This window comes from Mesocricetus auratus, unplaced genomic scaffold, assembly GCF_017639785.1.
Source record: "Mesocricetus auratus isolate SY011 unplaced genomic scaffold, BCM_Maur_2.0 Super-Scaffold_100011, whole genome shotgun sequence".
NCBI classification, from domain to species: Eukaryota; Metazoa; Chordata; class Mammalia; order Rodentia; family Cricetidae; genus Mesocricetus; species Mesocricetus auratus.
The window spans coordinates 74810942-74824635 of record NW_024429195.1 but is presented as its reverse complement, the minus strand read 5'-3'; the positions used below and the strand labels follow the sequence as shown (position 1 = coordinate 74824635).

Genomic DNA, 13694 nt, shown 5'->3' with positions numbered 1-13694 from the left:
ACCATGTCACAGTTAGTAGGAGCCTGTACACTGAACAAAGAAATAGAAGCTACTGTCAGGATCAGATCAGTAAAACAAACAAACAAAAAAGTTAAAATTTAAAAAACAATGAGTTCCAAGAAGAGAAAAAGAGAAATGCAAAAAGAAAGTTAAAATAAAAAAAATGAGTTCCAAGAAGGGAAAAAGAGAAAAATGCGCAAAGTAGATTTCTCTCATCAATTCTCCTTTTCATTTCCTTACATTTCCCTTCAATTAATAAAAAGATTTTAAAACTGAAAAAGTGTCTATCGTCTTTGTAGGACATTTACAGCAATATAAAATGTAAGTATCAAGTGGTTTATTTTCAAGTAAACCTGAAAAAATTGAGTTTGCTCACATCATGGGAGCGTTGACATGTAGAACTCAACGACAAACCTTAAATTAGGAAACTGAGATTCCAGTTGAAACTGGATCTAACCTGAGAGGATAAGTGACTTCAGCAGATCACTGCTTCCTTCTATTTCTGCCAGCGTCTTGGGTGAGGAAGGATCAATCGTGAGTTGCTTCCCAATGAAGTTCCGGCAGGTTATCTTAAAAAGATGAGAGCAGGCTGCACTTAGGCATATGTAGTTTAAAGTGTGGATCACTTGAAATGTTTGTCTCCATCTCTGTCAAAGCAGATGTGAAACAGTACTACGAGTAAAAGCTGGTGGAACAACACTCAGTCAGGAGGACTCTGGGGAAACTCGGCTATAGAATTTTTTCATATTTCTCTTGTACACTGCACAGCTGGGAGAACATTGGGGAAATTACATGCAGCAATTAGAATATGATTTTCTGATATTCTAAGACTTCGCTGATCTAAATATATATTCCATTATGTGAGATGAAGCACATTCCAAATACAGTCTTCTTTTCCAAAGGCAGATTCGGTTCCAGCCTACTCATAATTAATGTGATTTTTAACTTCCCTGATGAAGTTTTTCAAAACTAATTGCTTCTATATTATTTTGACAATTTCTTGAACAGATGTTTGAGTCCTCAAATTGTAAAATATGTGAAAACAGAAAAGTGTTTAGATGAAAGGAAATTCCCTTAAAGAGTCCAAGACCCTGTTCCGTCTCCATCTCTACTCATATCCCTTGGTCTAACCCAAACCAATCAATCAAGATGCAGCTGCCTCTCAGCCCAGTGTGGTGAAAATGCTTCTTCACCATCCCTTGAGGACTTTCCATAATGAGATGGAAACAGTCTGATAAGATGCCAACTCCTTCCTGCAGTTTAATAAAATACACCAGGATGGTCCATCCTTTCCCCAGCTTCTTTAAATAAATCTTTATTGAATGCCAGAGTGTTATGCACTGCTGCATACTAAAAGGATGACGTAGCAGCAGTGAACAAAATAAACAAAAAATGTCCATTCTGAAGGAATGTACCTCAGGGGCTTCTAAGAAAACACAATACTAAAATACATAGTGCAGCACGTTGAAGAGTTTTAGCTGCTATGGAGGGACGGTGCAAATGGACATGCAGTGTTAAATATGAGAGAAAGGAAGAGGCTCAGCCCAGAGTACAAAAGGTGAGGGGGAGGTCAGTGTGGGCATGTGGAGGGAAGCATACTCCAAGCAAAAGGATAACAATTGCAGTGATCCCGAGGTGAGAAGTCCTAAGGATAATGTAGCTCAAACCTGCAGCTACCGATGGGTATGGTCTGGGCCGCCTGTACTCTCAACACTCAAGAGGCAGACACTGGAGGACTGCTGTTAAGTTGAAGGCCAACCTAGTCTGCACAATGAGTTTTGAGACCCTATCTCAAAAATATCCAAATGAAAATACAGTTTAAAAACTTGGAGGAGAGCTGAGTGTGGTGGCACATGCCTGCAATCCCAGGACTCAGGAGTTCAAGCTCATCCTCTACTACATTGTAAGCTATGGGTCATTCTTGAGCTATAGGAGATCTTGTTCGAAAGAAACAACAAAACACTTATTGGGAAGTACGAGGTGCTAGCCAAGAATGAAAGCAAACATTAAACAGGCCCCTGAAAACTACTTTGGGGTTGAGGTATTGTCCCCAGTGCTTCTAAGGAATGTGTCAGCCCTGACCTGGACACTCGTTTCTTGTGGAGAAGACCTTAACTTCTTAATTCTTATATCTAGAAAGTGCTGAGCAAGAGCAAACTGTCAGTAACATCCGAGGATCTGGACAGAGAACACCCAAGTGAAAATACTGCTTATCTGGCTTCTAAATCCTTCCCTTTTATATGTGTGGTAACCGGAAGCCACAGCCGCTTGAGAAACGGTACAGATTACCTTCTGTCCATTGTCAGCCTCATATCTTTCACAAGCCTGTTGAGCAACATCGGGGCCATTGAACTTCTGTATCCTCAGAAGCAACTGGCGCTGTGCATACACCAACAGCGGGGTCACTTGCTCTGTATAGCGCTCACTGGGTCATGGTAAAGAGTATATTGAAAAATTAACTTGCGCTAAAATACCATTTCTCCCCTCCCCCCAAATCTGTTACTTGTAGTTGCCTTTGGGGCTGGACATACTGTGAAATGATGTTAAACTGAATGGCGAGAGACACCAGCGTCTCCCACTTCTCCACTTGGTATAGAACCTCCAGAGACTTCAACACAAAGTCACAGATCCATTTCAAATCGACCACGTTGACGTCATCCAAAGGATGCTCGAAAGTCAGGCTGGAACCCCCGTTATCGTATTTGATGTTCCCATAGCAGCTGGGGACGCTGAAGTCGCCTTTCTCTTCGATTTGCTGCAGGAAGCACATGGAGATAAGATGCCCAACTTAAGGTCGTACTGCATATTCTGGTAAATAAGTGTGATAATGCAACGTGAGAAGGAGGCGAACCCAAAGGAAAATTAATGCTATGTGAGTCACAGCTCTGTGATGGGAGATGGTGCTGTGCAGCAAAATCTTCAGTGATGATAAAAATGTGCTAGATTTGTATGCACGGTCATTTAACACAGCCACCAGACGTGTGGCTCTGATTATCTGAAATGTGATGGTACAACTGAGTTTTTAATTTTGCTTGATTTTAACTATTTCACATTTTAACTTATTTAATGACAGCTAATATTTATTAGACAGCTTGGCATGTATTCACTGTTGATTTAAGTAATGACATTAAACCGGTAAGATGCAGCTTTTAGGAAAAACATTTTTATAATAATAATCTTCTCTGGTATTTGGGCACATTAACTAGCATATAGAATAGTACACCCAATTCCTTAATATAAAGGTCAATTTTATGGAGGTGTCTTAGTTGGGGTTATTATTGTTGGGATGAAGCACCATAACCAAAAGCAACTTGGGGAGGAAAGGGTTAATGTGGCTTATGTTTCCACATCACTGTTCATCACTGAAGGAGGTCAGGACAGGAACTCAGACAGGACAGGAACCTGGAGGCAGGAGCTGATACAGAGTCCAAGGATACTTCTGCTTATTAGCTTGCTCGGCGTGGCTTGTTCAGTCTGCTTTCTTTTAGAACCCAGGACCATCAGCCAAGATGGCCCCACCCACAATGGACTGGTCAATAATTGAGAAAACGCCCTGTAGGCTTCCCTACAGCCTAGTCTTATGAAAGTATTTTCTCAATTGAGGTTCCTTTTCTCAGATGATAACAGTGTGTGTCAAGGTGACATAAAACTAGCCAGCATAACTGACTCCTTGTCAACTTGACACACAAATACATCACTGATAAGGCACAGCCTTTCCTTTCTTATTCATCCCCAATATCATGTATTAATTTCAACATCATAATATAAACACTCAAATTCAAAAAGTTCCACCACCAGTCTTACAAATATAAGCATTTTAAAATTTCAGTCTCTTTTATAAAATATAAACTCTATAATTGTGCATGCCTATAAAAACAAAAATAAATTAAATACTTTCTTACTTCAAGAGGGAAGAACCAGGGCACAGTCACAAGCTAAACAAACCAAAAACAAGCTCCAACTATGAAAATAACTCAGTGTCCAATGCTTGGGATCTACTCATAATCTTCTGGGCTCCTCCAAGGGGCTTGGACAGCCATTCATAGCACAGGAAGCTCATCTCCTAGACTCAGGATGGCTCCACTCAACTACTGCTTTTATCCTTGGTGCTCTTCCTCAGGTACCACTGGGATCTCCAAAATACTGCACTCTCACCAATAACCTCTCCTGGGCTCCCTTCAAGATGCCAAGCCTCAACTTCTCTGCCTGACCCCTTTAGTACTGGGCCTTCAACTTTTAATGAGTTTGCATCATCTCCAATGGCCTCTGCTTGTCTCTCACGGTTCCAAGTCTCAGCTGCTCTTCATGCCTTCAAACTCAGTACCACCTGGGAGATGCTCATCCATGACCAAGTTCAGCTTCCAGCATGAAGTACAACCTTGGCCCCTAGAACACAGCTTCTGTGTGGTGACTCTGAGGAAATACTTCTCAGATTTCACCTCCAGGATGCTGGTCTCTTGATCACTTACCTCTGGAACTTCATAAACCAGGCCTCCATTGTTTGCTTTTCTCTCAATGTTCTTATCTTCTAAACTTCCACAGAACAAAACTCACCAAGCTTTGAACACTCAATGACTTTTCTATACAAGAGTTCCAAAGTCTTTCTACAATCTTCCCAAAAGCAACATGGTCAGGTTTGTCACAGCAACAGCCCACTTCTGGAACCAGTTTCTGTCTTAGTTGGGATTACTGTTGCTATGACCAAACATCCATATCACTGTTCATCATCAAGGCAGGGAGGGCAGGAACTTACACAGGGCAGGTGTTCTGCAATATTATTTTTACTAGGTAAAGATGTGTTACATCTGCTCATGCTGCAGAATATTGCTTTAACTCTGTAAAGGTGTGTTACTTTTATTCATTCTGTATTTGTTTAATTATGTGAAGATAAGCTGTATTGGTTTCACCTTGCCTGCCTAATGCACCCAATTGGTCTAATAAAGAGCTGAACAGCCAATAGCTAGATAGATAGAGGATAGGTGGGACTGGAGGTCAGAGAGAATAAAAAAGAGGAGAAATCTATGCTGAAGAAAAGAAAAAATGAGAGAAGGAAGAGAGAAGGAGGGACATACCCCAGGCAAGAGGGCAGCCACTAGACAGATAGACATGGAGAAGCAGTGAAAGGAAGATATGCAAACATAAAAAAGGTAATAAGTCCTGAGACAAAAGACAGATGAAGATAACATGATAATTTAAGTTAAAAGAGCTAGCCAGAAACATGCCTTAGTGAGCATTCAAAAACTAATAATAAGTCTCTGGGTCATGATTTGGGAGCTGGTTGGTGGCCAAAAAGAAAAAGTCTGGAACAGGCAGGAACCTGGAGGCAGGAGCTGATGCAGAGGTCATGGAAGAGAGCTGCTTCCTGGGTTGCCTCTCATGACCTGTTCAACCTGCTTTCTTATAGAACCCAGCACCATCAGCCCACGGGTGGCACCACCCACAGTGGACTTAGTCGTCCCACATCAGTCACTAAGAAAATGCCCTGCCTGTTTGCCTGGTCTTACGGAGGCATTTTCTCAATTGAGGTTCCCTCCTGCCAGACGATTATAGCCTGTGTCAAGTTGACATAAAAGTAGCCAGCACAGGAGATTTTTCTCTAGAGGCCTGACTTTTGTACAGATTTTTGTACCGAAAAGTTACTATTTTAACTACAGTTGTGCTCGCTTCCCATGAAACCTGATGCATTGTGTATTCCTCTGAAAATATACAAAGCAAAATGTATATGGGCCATCTAAGGGCCAGGCTGTAGCTCAAAACAGCCAAACGGGGTCACCCATTCTGCCCTGGTGACTCATTAGGGGTAACCATGTGCCACAGAGGAAAAGTATTAACAAAGATGAAGGCTGAGCAAGGTCCACTCCTTCAAGCTAGAAAATCATGGCTGCCATCTGGCTACAGAGGTTCAAAGAATGAAGAGGTGCCATAGCACGTACTGTCCATGTGAGGTTTACACCTCACATTGTGTCAGCGCATGGGACATGCTCAAGGAAGCCATGTAGTGAGTTATGAGCCCAGGTCCCAATCCACTGAGTCTGTGGTGTCACATGTGTGTAAGGGACGAGCTCCAGTTCCTGTCTCTTTGATCAACAAGCGGAGGCCTCAGCACACGCCCTGCTCTCGTTGACCTGTCCCACTCAGCACTTTCTGGCTTGCCATGCTCACATGCTATGGCAGGAACTGGGTTCATTTCTAGGGTCTCTCCATTGACTCCAACCTGGTGGGCAAGGGCAGGGGGAGCATGATATGTTTCCAGACAATACTAAGTAAGAAGCAAGCAGAGTCGACACCTCAGGACTGAAATAGCTTTTATGAGGTAGAGGTTTGGGTGTGGTCACAGCCTAAAGTTTTCAAGATTAGTATGTGCCATGTGCAATTCGTTAAGAAGCTTTATTAAGCTTTTGCACCAAAAACAGTAGGGAAAGTAATAATAAGACCCGTGTACCTTCTACAAGCTTCAATAGCTTTCAAATTTTAAAGTACACTCAGTTAGCTCATTATTTTTAATTATATCCCAGAAATTACACCAATCAATCTATAAATATTTCAACATGATCTCTAAAGAGTGAAGAACTCATTTTATAAAAGCACAACCATAATATTATAACCCAACCTTAAAAACAGACAAAATGAAGGGCTGAGGCGATGATGCAGTGGCCAAAAGTGCCCGCCACCCAAGAGTGCCGACATGAGTCTGAATCCCCAGGCAGGATGGGACCCATAGAAACACCAGGGACACACACACAGCAGCGTCTGTGCTCCAGGGCACGATGGGAGGTCGGCATGGAGGCTTGAGGGCCAGCTAGCCTGGCTTACGCAGCCCAACAGTGAAACAACAAGGGGCCTTGGCTCAAAGAAGGCAGAAACAAGGATTAGCATGTGAGGGAGGTTGTGCTGTGGCACTCACACACCTGCAAATACATATACACATATACATACTACATACAGAAATACAACCACACACACACACACACACACACACACACACACACACACGAGCAAATCCCTTAAAATCACTCGTCGATAACCATACTGAAAATGTTTCCATTTCCTGAAAGATCTGCACAAGGCCCAAACCCTGCAATTTGGGTGTGGCACAAGTCCTTTCTAATCGATGATTTCATCTCCCTTTTTAAAATTTCATTTTGTTGTTGAAGAAACCATGTTGCTTCCTGGAGCACTCCTGAGGGATTGACTCTGTTGATTGCATTCCTAAGACTTTCTGTGAAATGTTCCTCTGCCAACTACGTTTGTGTCAACAGTGAGGTCTGAATGCTTGATCTGATTAGTTTGGGTTTGTTTCTGACTGGTGTACTTCAAGCTGCTCTTCCTCCACTTAATTCATTCACGAAGAACTGACAAATCTTCATGCTGCAAATCTAACGCCTTTCTTCATTTCCTACCTGAATGTTTGCATTCAAGTTTCCCTCACAGCCATTAGAGGCAGGATAACCCCGCATGGCCCTGGTCCCTTTAGTGAAATGCAGAGTTTAATGCCACATTCTAGTGCTAGCTGTTACCACTTCCTTTGGGTGCCCTTTAACTTCATCTCCTGTATATTTGAGTTTGCAATGTAGACATTCTACTCCAGTTAGCAGGCAATTGGTGGCTTCCGCTTCCTCCAATTTTGCCACTTTTGGCTTTTGCCTCTCAGCTGTTGTGAGCAGAACAGCAATAAATATGGGTGTGCAGGATCCCTTAACTGTTTTCTATATATAAGCTCTCTGGGAGAACTTCAAGACCGCACTGGAGTTAGCTTTTGAGGACCCTCTGTACCATTTCCCCAATGGCTTCACCAACTTCCAGTTGCCCAGTTGCATCAACAATGAGTTCCCACTCCCTCTTCTCCACAACATCATCACCAATTGTTATCTTTTGTCAATTTTAAGTCACCATCACCCCCAACTGGGAGAGGCGGCAACTTAGGGTAATTCTGACTTGCATCTCCCTGCTGAACAATGATGGTGAGCATTTTCAAATTACCTTCGGGATATTTGCATGTCGCTTTCCATTTATTTATATATGTATCTATTGCTGAATGTGTGTATGTGGACATGCTGTGTGGGAATCAGGCTTGTGTGCTTGCCATGGCATACACACGTGGGTCAGAGCACAGTTTTGTGGAGTCAATTCTCTCCTTCCACCTTTGTGTGAGTCCGATCTCACCATCTGTCGATGTCCTATTTTGAAAAATGTCTATATAGATACGCTGCTCGTTCTCAATCAGCATATTGAGATTTATTCTTTTGTGATTTAGCTGAGTTCCAAACACTCTTTAATATTGATCTTTCATCACATGTATAGCTTGCAAATATTTTCGCTAAAGTTCTTTTTTAAAAAGAAGTGGTGTACACATATATGTGTATGTTCACGTGCATAAGTGTGTGTGTGTGTGTGTGTGTGTGCTAGTCGTGCATGTTTGTGCATGTATATGCACAGGTTGAAACTGAGTACTCTCCTCAGTCTCTCTTTACATTATACACTAAGTCAGAGCTTGTCATTTCAGCTAGTCCAGACACATGGCTTTGTCCAGGGAGCCCATTTTCCACTTCTTATGCAGTAGGAGTACAGAGAGACCACCACGCCTACTTGGCTTTTCCATGGGCCCTGGGGATCCTAACTCCAGTCTTCACACTTTCTTGACAAGCACTTTGCCCACTGAGTCATCTTTCTAGCCATAAGCTATCTCTTAATTCTGATGATTGTTTTATTTGCTACTAAGAACCTTTCGAGTTTGATGTAAGCCTATTGACTACAGTTTTACTAAGCCTTGAAATATTGTAAAATTACATATTTCTACTTTTGATTCCTTTCCCATTTCAATGCCATAATGTTTCCAATGTGATTTAGTCCACCCTTTCATGTTTGGAATTTTGGATAATATATCTGTTCCCCCATATATATATATAGCTGTTCCCATGTTTTTTCTTTTTCTTTTTTTGTTTCAGTCATTATTAGTGTTATGAGCACCTGAATCTTCATTGGATATTTTTCCCTTTTATTGAAAATAGATTTTTTTCTCACATAATATATCCTGATTATTGTTTCCCCTCCCTCAACTCCTCGAAGTTCCTCCCCAACCCCCTCCCATCCAGACCCACCCTTTTTATGTCTCTCATTTTTTAAAAAAAGGTTTCTAAAGGATAATAAGAAAACAAAACATAATGCATTAAAATGAAAACTAACACAATGGAGTTGGACAAAACAAACAGAAAGGAAAAAGTCCAAAAGAAGGCACAAGAAACAGAGATCCACTGATTTGAACACTCAGGAATCCCATAAAAACACTAAACTAAAAGTCATGATACATGCTCAAAGGACCTGTGGTGCTAAAAGAGAGAGAATAAAATATGTATGTATTATTATGTGTAATACATACAATATAGTAAAATTTTTAAAAATAAAGTAAAATTTAAAAAATGAAAAGTCCTGACATGATATTGTGAAATAAGGAGCCTCCAAAGATATCACTGAGTCTGTTTCTTGTTGGTTATCTAGTGCTAGGCATGAAGCTTGCCTACCCTTAAGAGTAGTTTGCTTCCCCTTTGAGACTTCCTTGGAGGAAACTAAATTTTTGTCGGCAACTATTATATGATTTGGAGATTGCATCTGGATTAAGGATGAGGGCAAGTCCCTTTACCTTTCAGCTCTAGGACCCCATCTGGTGCAAATCTGCCCAGGCCTTGTAGATGCTGCCTCAGTCTCTGTGTGTTATGCTTCTTAATGTTCATAATGTTTCTCTTATGAAGAACAGGTGTGTCTTTTTCCATCCAGGCAAACAATCCGTGCCCTTTAATTACTCTGTTTAGACAACTTACCTTTAATACAGTTATAGATAAAAGTGAGTTAATTTTAACAGCTGCCTTAGTCAACGCTCTATTGCTGTGAAGAAACAACTGTGTGACTCACACAAAAGAAGCACTTGCCTGAGGCTTGCTTACAGTTGGAGAGGTCTAGCTCTTTATCAGCATGGCAGAGGTGGGGCTGGAGAAGGAGCTGAGACTTCTATACCCAGATCTTCAGGCAGCAGGAAAAGCAAAACTCTAGGCTTGGAATGGGCTTTTTCCAACAATCCCATACCTCCTAATTCATTCAAATAGTACCACTCCCAATGAACTCATTGGGTCCATGTTCCTTCAAACGACCACAATACTTGATATTTGCTTTCCAATATGTGCTTTGCATGTTTTGTCCCTCTACTCTTTCTCTCCTTCTTTTAAGTTAATTATTATTTAGTCTTACTTTATTAGCATTTTCGTTATCGCTTTTTATTGCTATCATCCACTCCATGGATTATGGCATACATCCTTAAATGACCATATCTCACTTAAAATTAATATTATAACAGTCAGCATAAATAGTTTAACTTTATTTACATACTTTGTCTTTCATGATATTGTTACTAGATACTTTCCTTCAGAAATGTTATAGTGTTATATCTCAATGTGTTTGTGATTTTGCTAATTTTCAATGTTTTTGTATTATTTCAATATGTGTTGTATTGTTTCTATCTTATTTCCATAACCTAAGACACAGTGTGATAGATTTTCAACAGCTATAAGTCTTAGTGCCTGGAGCAAAAGCATAGGGCTACACAGACCAGAGATAGAGGTAACCGGCAGCTCGGCTTCCATATGGGTTAAATGCACTAAGGTCAATCATACAAGAGATGAAACTCAGTAAGGGTTTCCTTCTCTTTCCTTCAAACAAACTGGATTTTCAGGCTAAGATATTTTTAATTAACATTAATGCAAGTTATGTGCTGTGAACAAAATTATAATGAGAAGCAAATGAAAAACAGAAAAGCCAAATGGGAACACAAGAAAAATATCAATTTCTACTTATTCCAAGCTTCATGATAAAAGGTATTTTTTAATTGGGTACAATAAAAATAATTACCCAAATGCCCTTACCTTGATAGAATTGGTGCTCTGCAGCTTTATTAACATGTCAATAAGTAGTTCCGTGCCCAAGTAGAATGGTAATACACAGGCACAGAGAAAGCCGTCCTGGCTAATAGGAAAAGCCTTGTAAGTCTCCATAGTCTGCTTCAATAGTATCTGCAGCTCATGGGCAAAGTTCCAGAATGCCCTGCAGCAGTTTTGCAGTAAAGTCCAATAGCCACCACGGTAAGCAAGAACCTAAGATAAGCATCACATTCAGTACTACAAAGCTCCAAAAGTTATGGACATCTGAAAAACTTAACTTTTTTCTGCAAACATATATATCAATGATTTAAAAAATAACTAAAACCATTTGTTATGTGCCACTTCTATTCTCAGCACTGTGACATATTTACATACATTAGCTGGTTTGAGCCCATCATGAGAAGCATACATACTCTAGCACTCTAGAATGAGAAAATGAAGCCTCAACCCACTGAGTGAAAAAATAAGATTTGCATATGTATAGCCAGAATCACCAAATGCCATTTTTATAGGTGTTGGGGATATAGCAGTGAGTAAGGGCAACTGGTCTACCTTCCTGCTGCTTAAGTTTACAAGAGAAGACCAACAATAGTAAGGTATACAAACAGGGGATTTCAGGGGGAAATGTATTTTATTTTAAATAAAACAAGAGCTGGAGAAATGACTCAGCAGTTAATAGCACATAATGTTTTTCCAGAAGACCTGAGTAGGTTCCTAGCACCACATCAAGTGGCTCACAGCCACCTGCGGCTCCAGCTGCATGAAATCTAATGCCTCTGGCCTTCTTGAGCAGAACAAAGCAGAAGTAAGTTAGAACTGGCAAGAAATGAGAGGATATGTTAGCTTGGGTCCAGGAAAGTACCCTTTCTGAGGGGGAAGGGAGCATGCAGGTCATGAGACAGTTTGGGGAAGGAGAGGAACATAAAGCATGGAGAGCTGGGGAGGAAGCAGATTCAGTGCCTTTTCAATAGGAGTGGGAGGAGGAATGGGAGCATGGAGAGCTGAGCTCCACACAGTAAGGAGGGCTTAGCTCCTCCAGCACCCTGAAGCTAATAGAAAGGAGCATAAAACTGAATTTTCATGATCAAGGGGATGGGCAGGGTTTACTTGAACTTTCATGAACGGACAAGTGATTAACCTACCCTACAAGTGCGGGGGGGGGGCGTCATTGACATAAATGGACATAAGTTGCTGGTAGACTTAGGAGGTTAACATAAGGGTAGAGCTTTCATGGCCTGCATCATAAATCATCCCTTGTGCTAGAGGAAAGAAAGAAGGTTATGGTACCCCAGTAGGCATAGCAACAATGGAGCCGCACACAATATTATCACAAAAGAATCATTTCCACTTGTGCAGGAAGGCTGTCAAGGCACCCACATCATCACAGGATCTTCATGGCAACAAAGGCCACCAAGGAGGCTCTGGGCACAAGGATGACAGCTAAATAAGAATATGTCTTCTACCTACACAATCAGACAATGCATCTTTAGTATCACAGCAGGCAAACCTCAGAGTTGGCTGACATAAAACCTAGCAAGATGAAGTCTCTATGCAATAAGGGTGCATATCTTACACACCCGAGTTTATGGATGAGGCTCATGTCTGGTCTACTGCATGGGCAAAAGGAAAGGATTGTGTTACCATTGCTTTCCTGCAACATGAGAAGATTTTTATAAAATGATCCAGTCCCCAGTTTAATACTCGATCCTTCTCTCTGGCATTAATACCAACGCCTATTTGAGACTCCGATTCATAAATTATCTGTGTTTTTATCTTGGAAACACTATCTTCACTTTTGGAATTCCAAAACGAATTAAAATCTTCAGTATCTGCATTCCAAAAATAAATCACAACATTGTCAAGAACATTACTCAAAAATAAAAGATATTAAGCACAAAAACTATCAAAAACATGCATTTACATTCCAACAAAGATGGCATATATTGTGTAATGGTAACACATGTCCACATCACATAAACTTGGAGAAGGAACGGGACAATCAGAGACACAGAGAAAAGGAGCACTTACAAGCTAGAGGACAGCAGGTATGACTAGCCCCATGGGGAGATATAGAGAAGAGCACTTCAGGCTAAGGTGAGGGAAAAAAGAGCAATGTGGCAAAAGGAATGAACAGGTGTTGGGGTGTCGATGACAGAATTCAATGTCCTTTAATCTCCCCAAACAGTCATTCCCAGGACCTGCGCACTCTTGAGTGAGTAGCACCCTGGCCACTCATTCCTCTGCTAAGGTGGCATCAGTCCAGAAGTGTTTTGCCTGCCACACATCTCCTCTCCCATATGTTCCCTAAAGAGTTTCGATGTCCTGTCTTCAATATGATAATGGGTTGAAGCTAGAGACAATCTACATATGTCAATCAACTTACAAAAAAAATCAGACTTCTTTTTGTCTATGGAATTTCTCTTCAGTGATGTGTATATATGAGCACCAACCTACACCTAGAAGAACCAAAAGCATGTCAAATACCTCACTAGGAACTAACACTATCAAGAAATTTTAGCTAGCTTCTGAGAACCCTGATGAGCAAGAAAGTCCAAGGTGCTTAAATGCCAGTACTAAGCAATTTGAGAGAGGGTCAAGAGCACTAACTGGTCTACCAGAGAACCTGGTCTTAAGTCTCAGTACCTACATGAGGGTTACAATCACCTACCACTCCATACATTTTTATTTGTCATATGGGTTGTAGTCAAGATGGAAAAACCTGTTGGTTAAAAATAGTATTCCAGGTTCTATCATCTTTACAGGCAAGGA

At 41.0% G+C, this 13694-nt stretch overlaps 1 protein-coding gene across 1 annotated transcript in view; it reads right to left on the bottom strand.

The window, feature by feature from the left end:
- Positions 1–13694, bottom strand: part of Cfap54 (cilia and flagella associated protein 54) — a 290811-nt gene that overhangs the window by 153732 nt on the left and 123385 nt on the right. The window contains exons 35-39 of the mRNA XM_040755053.1: positions 12567–12754; positions 10911–11138; positions 2532–2755; positions 2290–2425; positions 458–569 (exon numbers count right to left, since the gene is read on the bottom strand). Coding sequence (XP_040610987.1) covers positions 458–569; positions 2290–2425; positions 2532–2755; positions 10911–11138; positions 12567–12754 — 888 coding nt within the window. The remainder of the gene's footprint in view (positions 1–457; positions 570–2289; positions 2426–2531; positions 2756–10910; positions 11139–12566; positions 12755–13694) is intronic.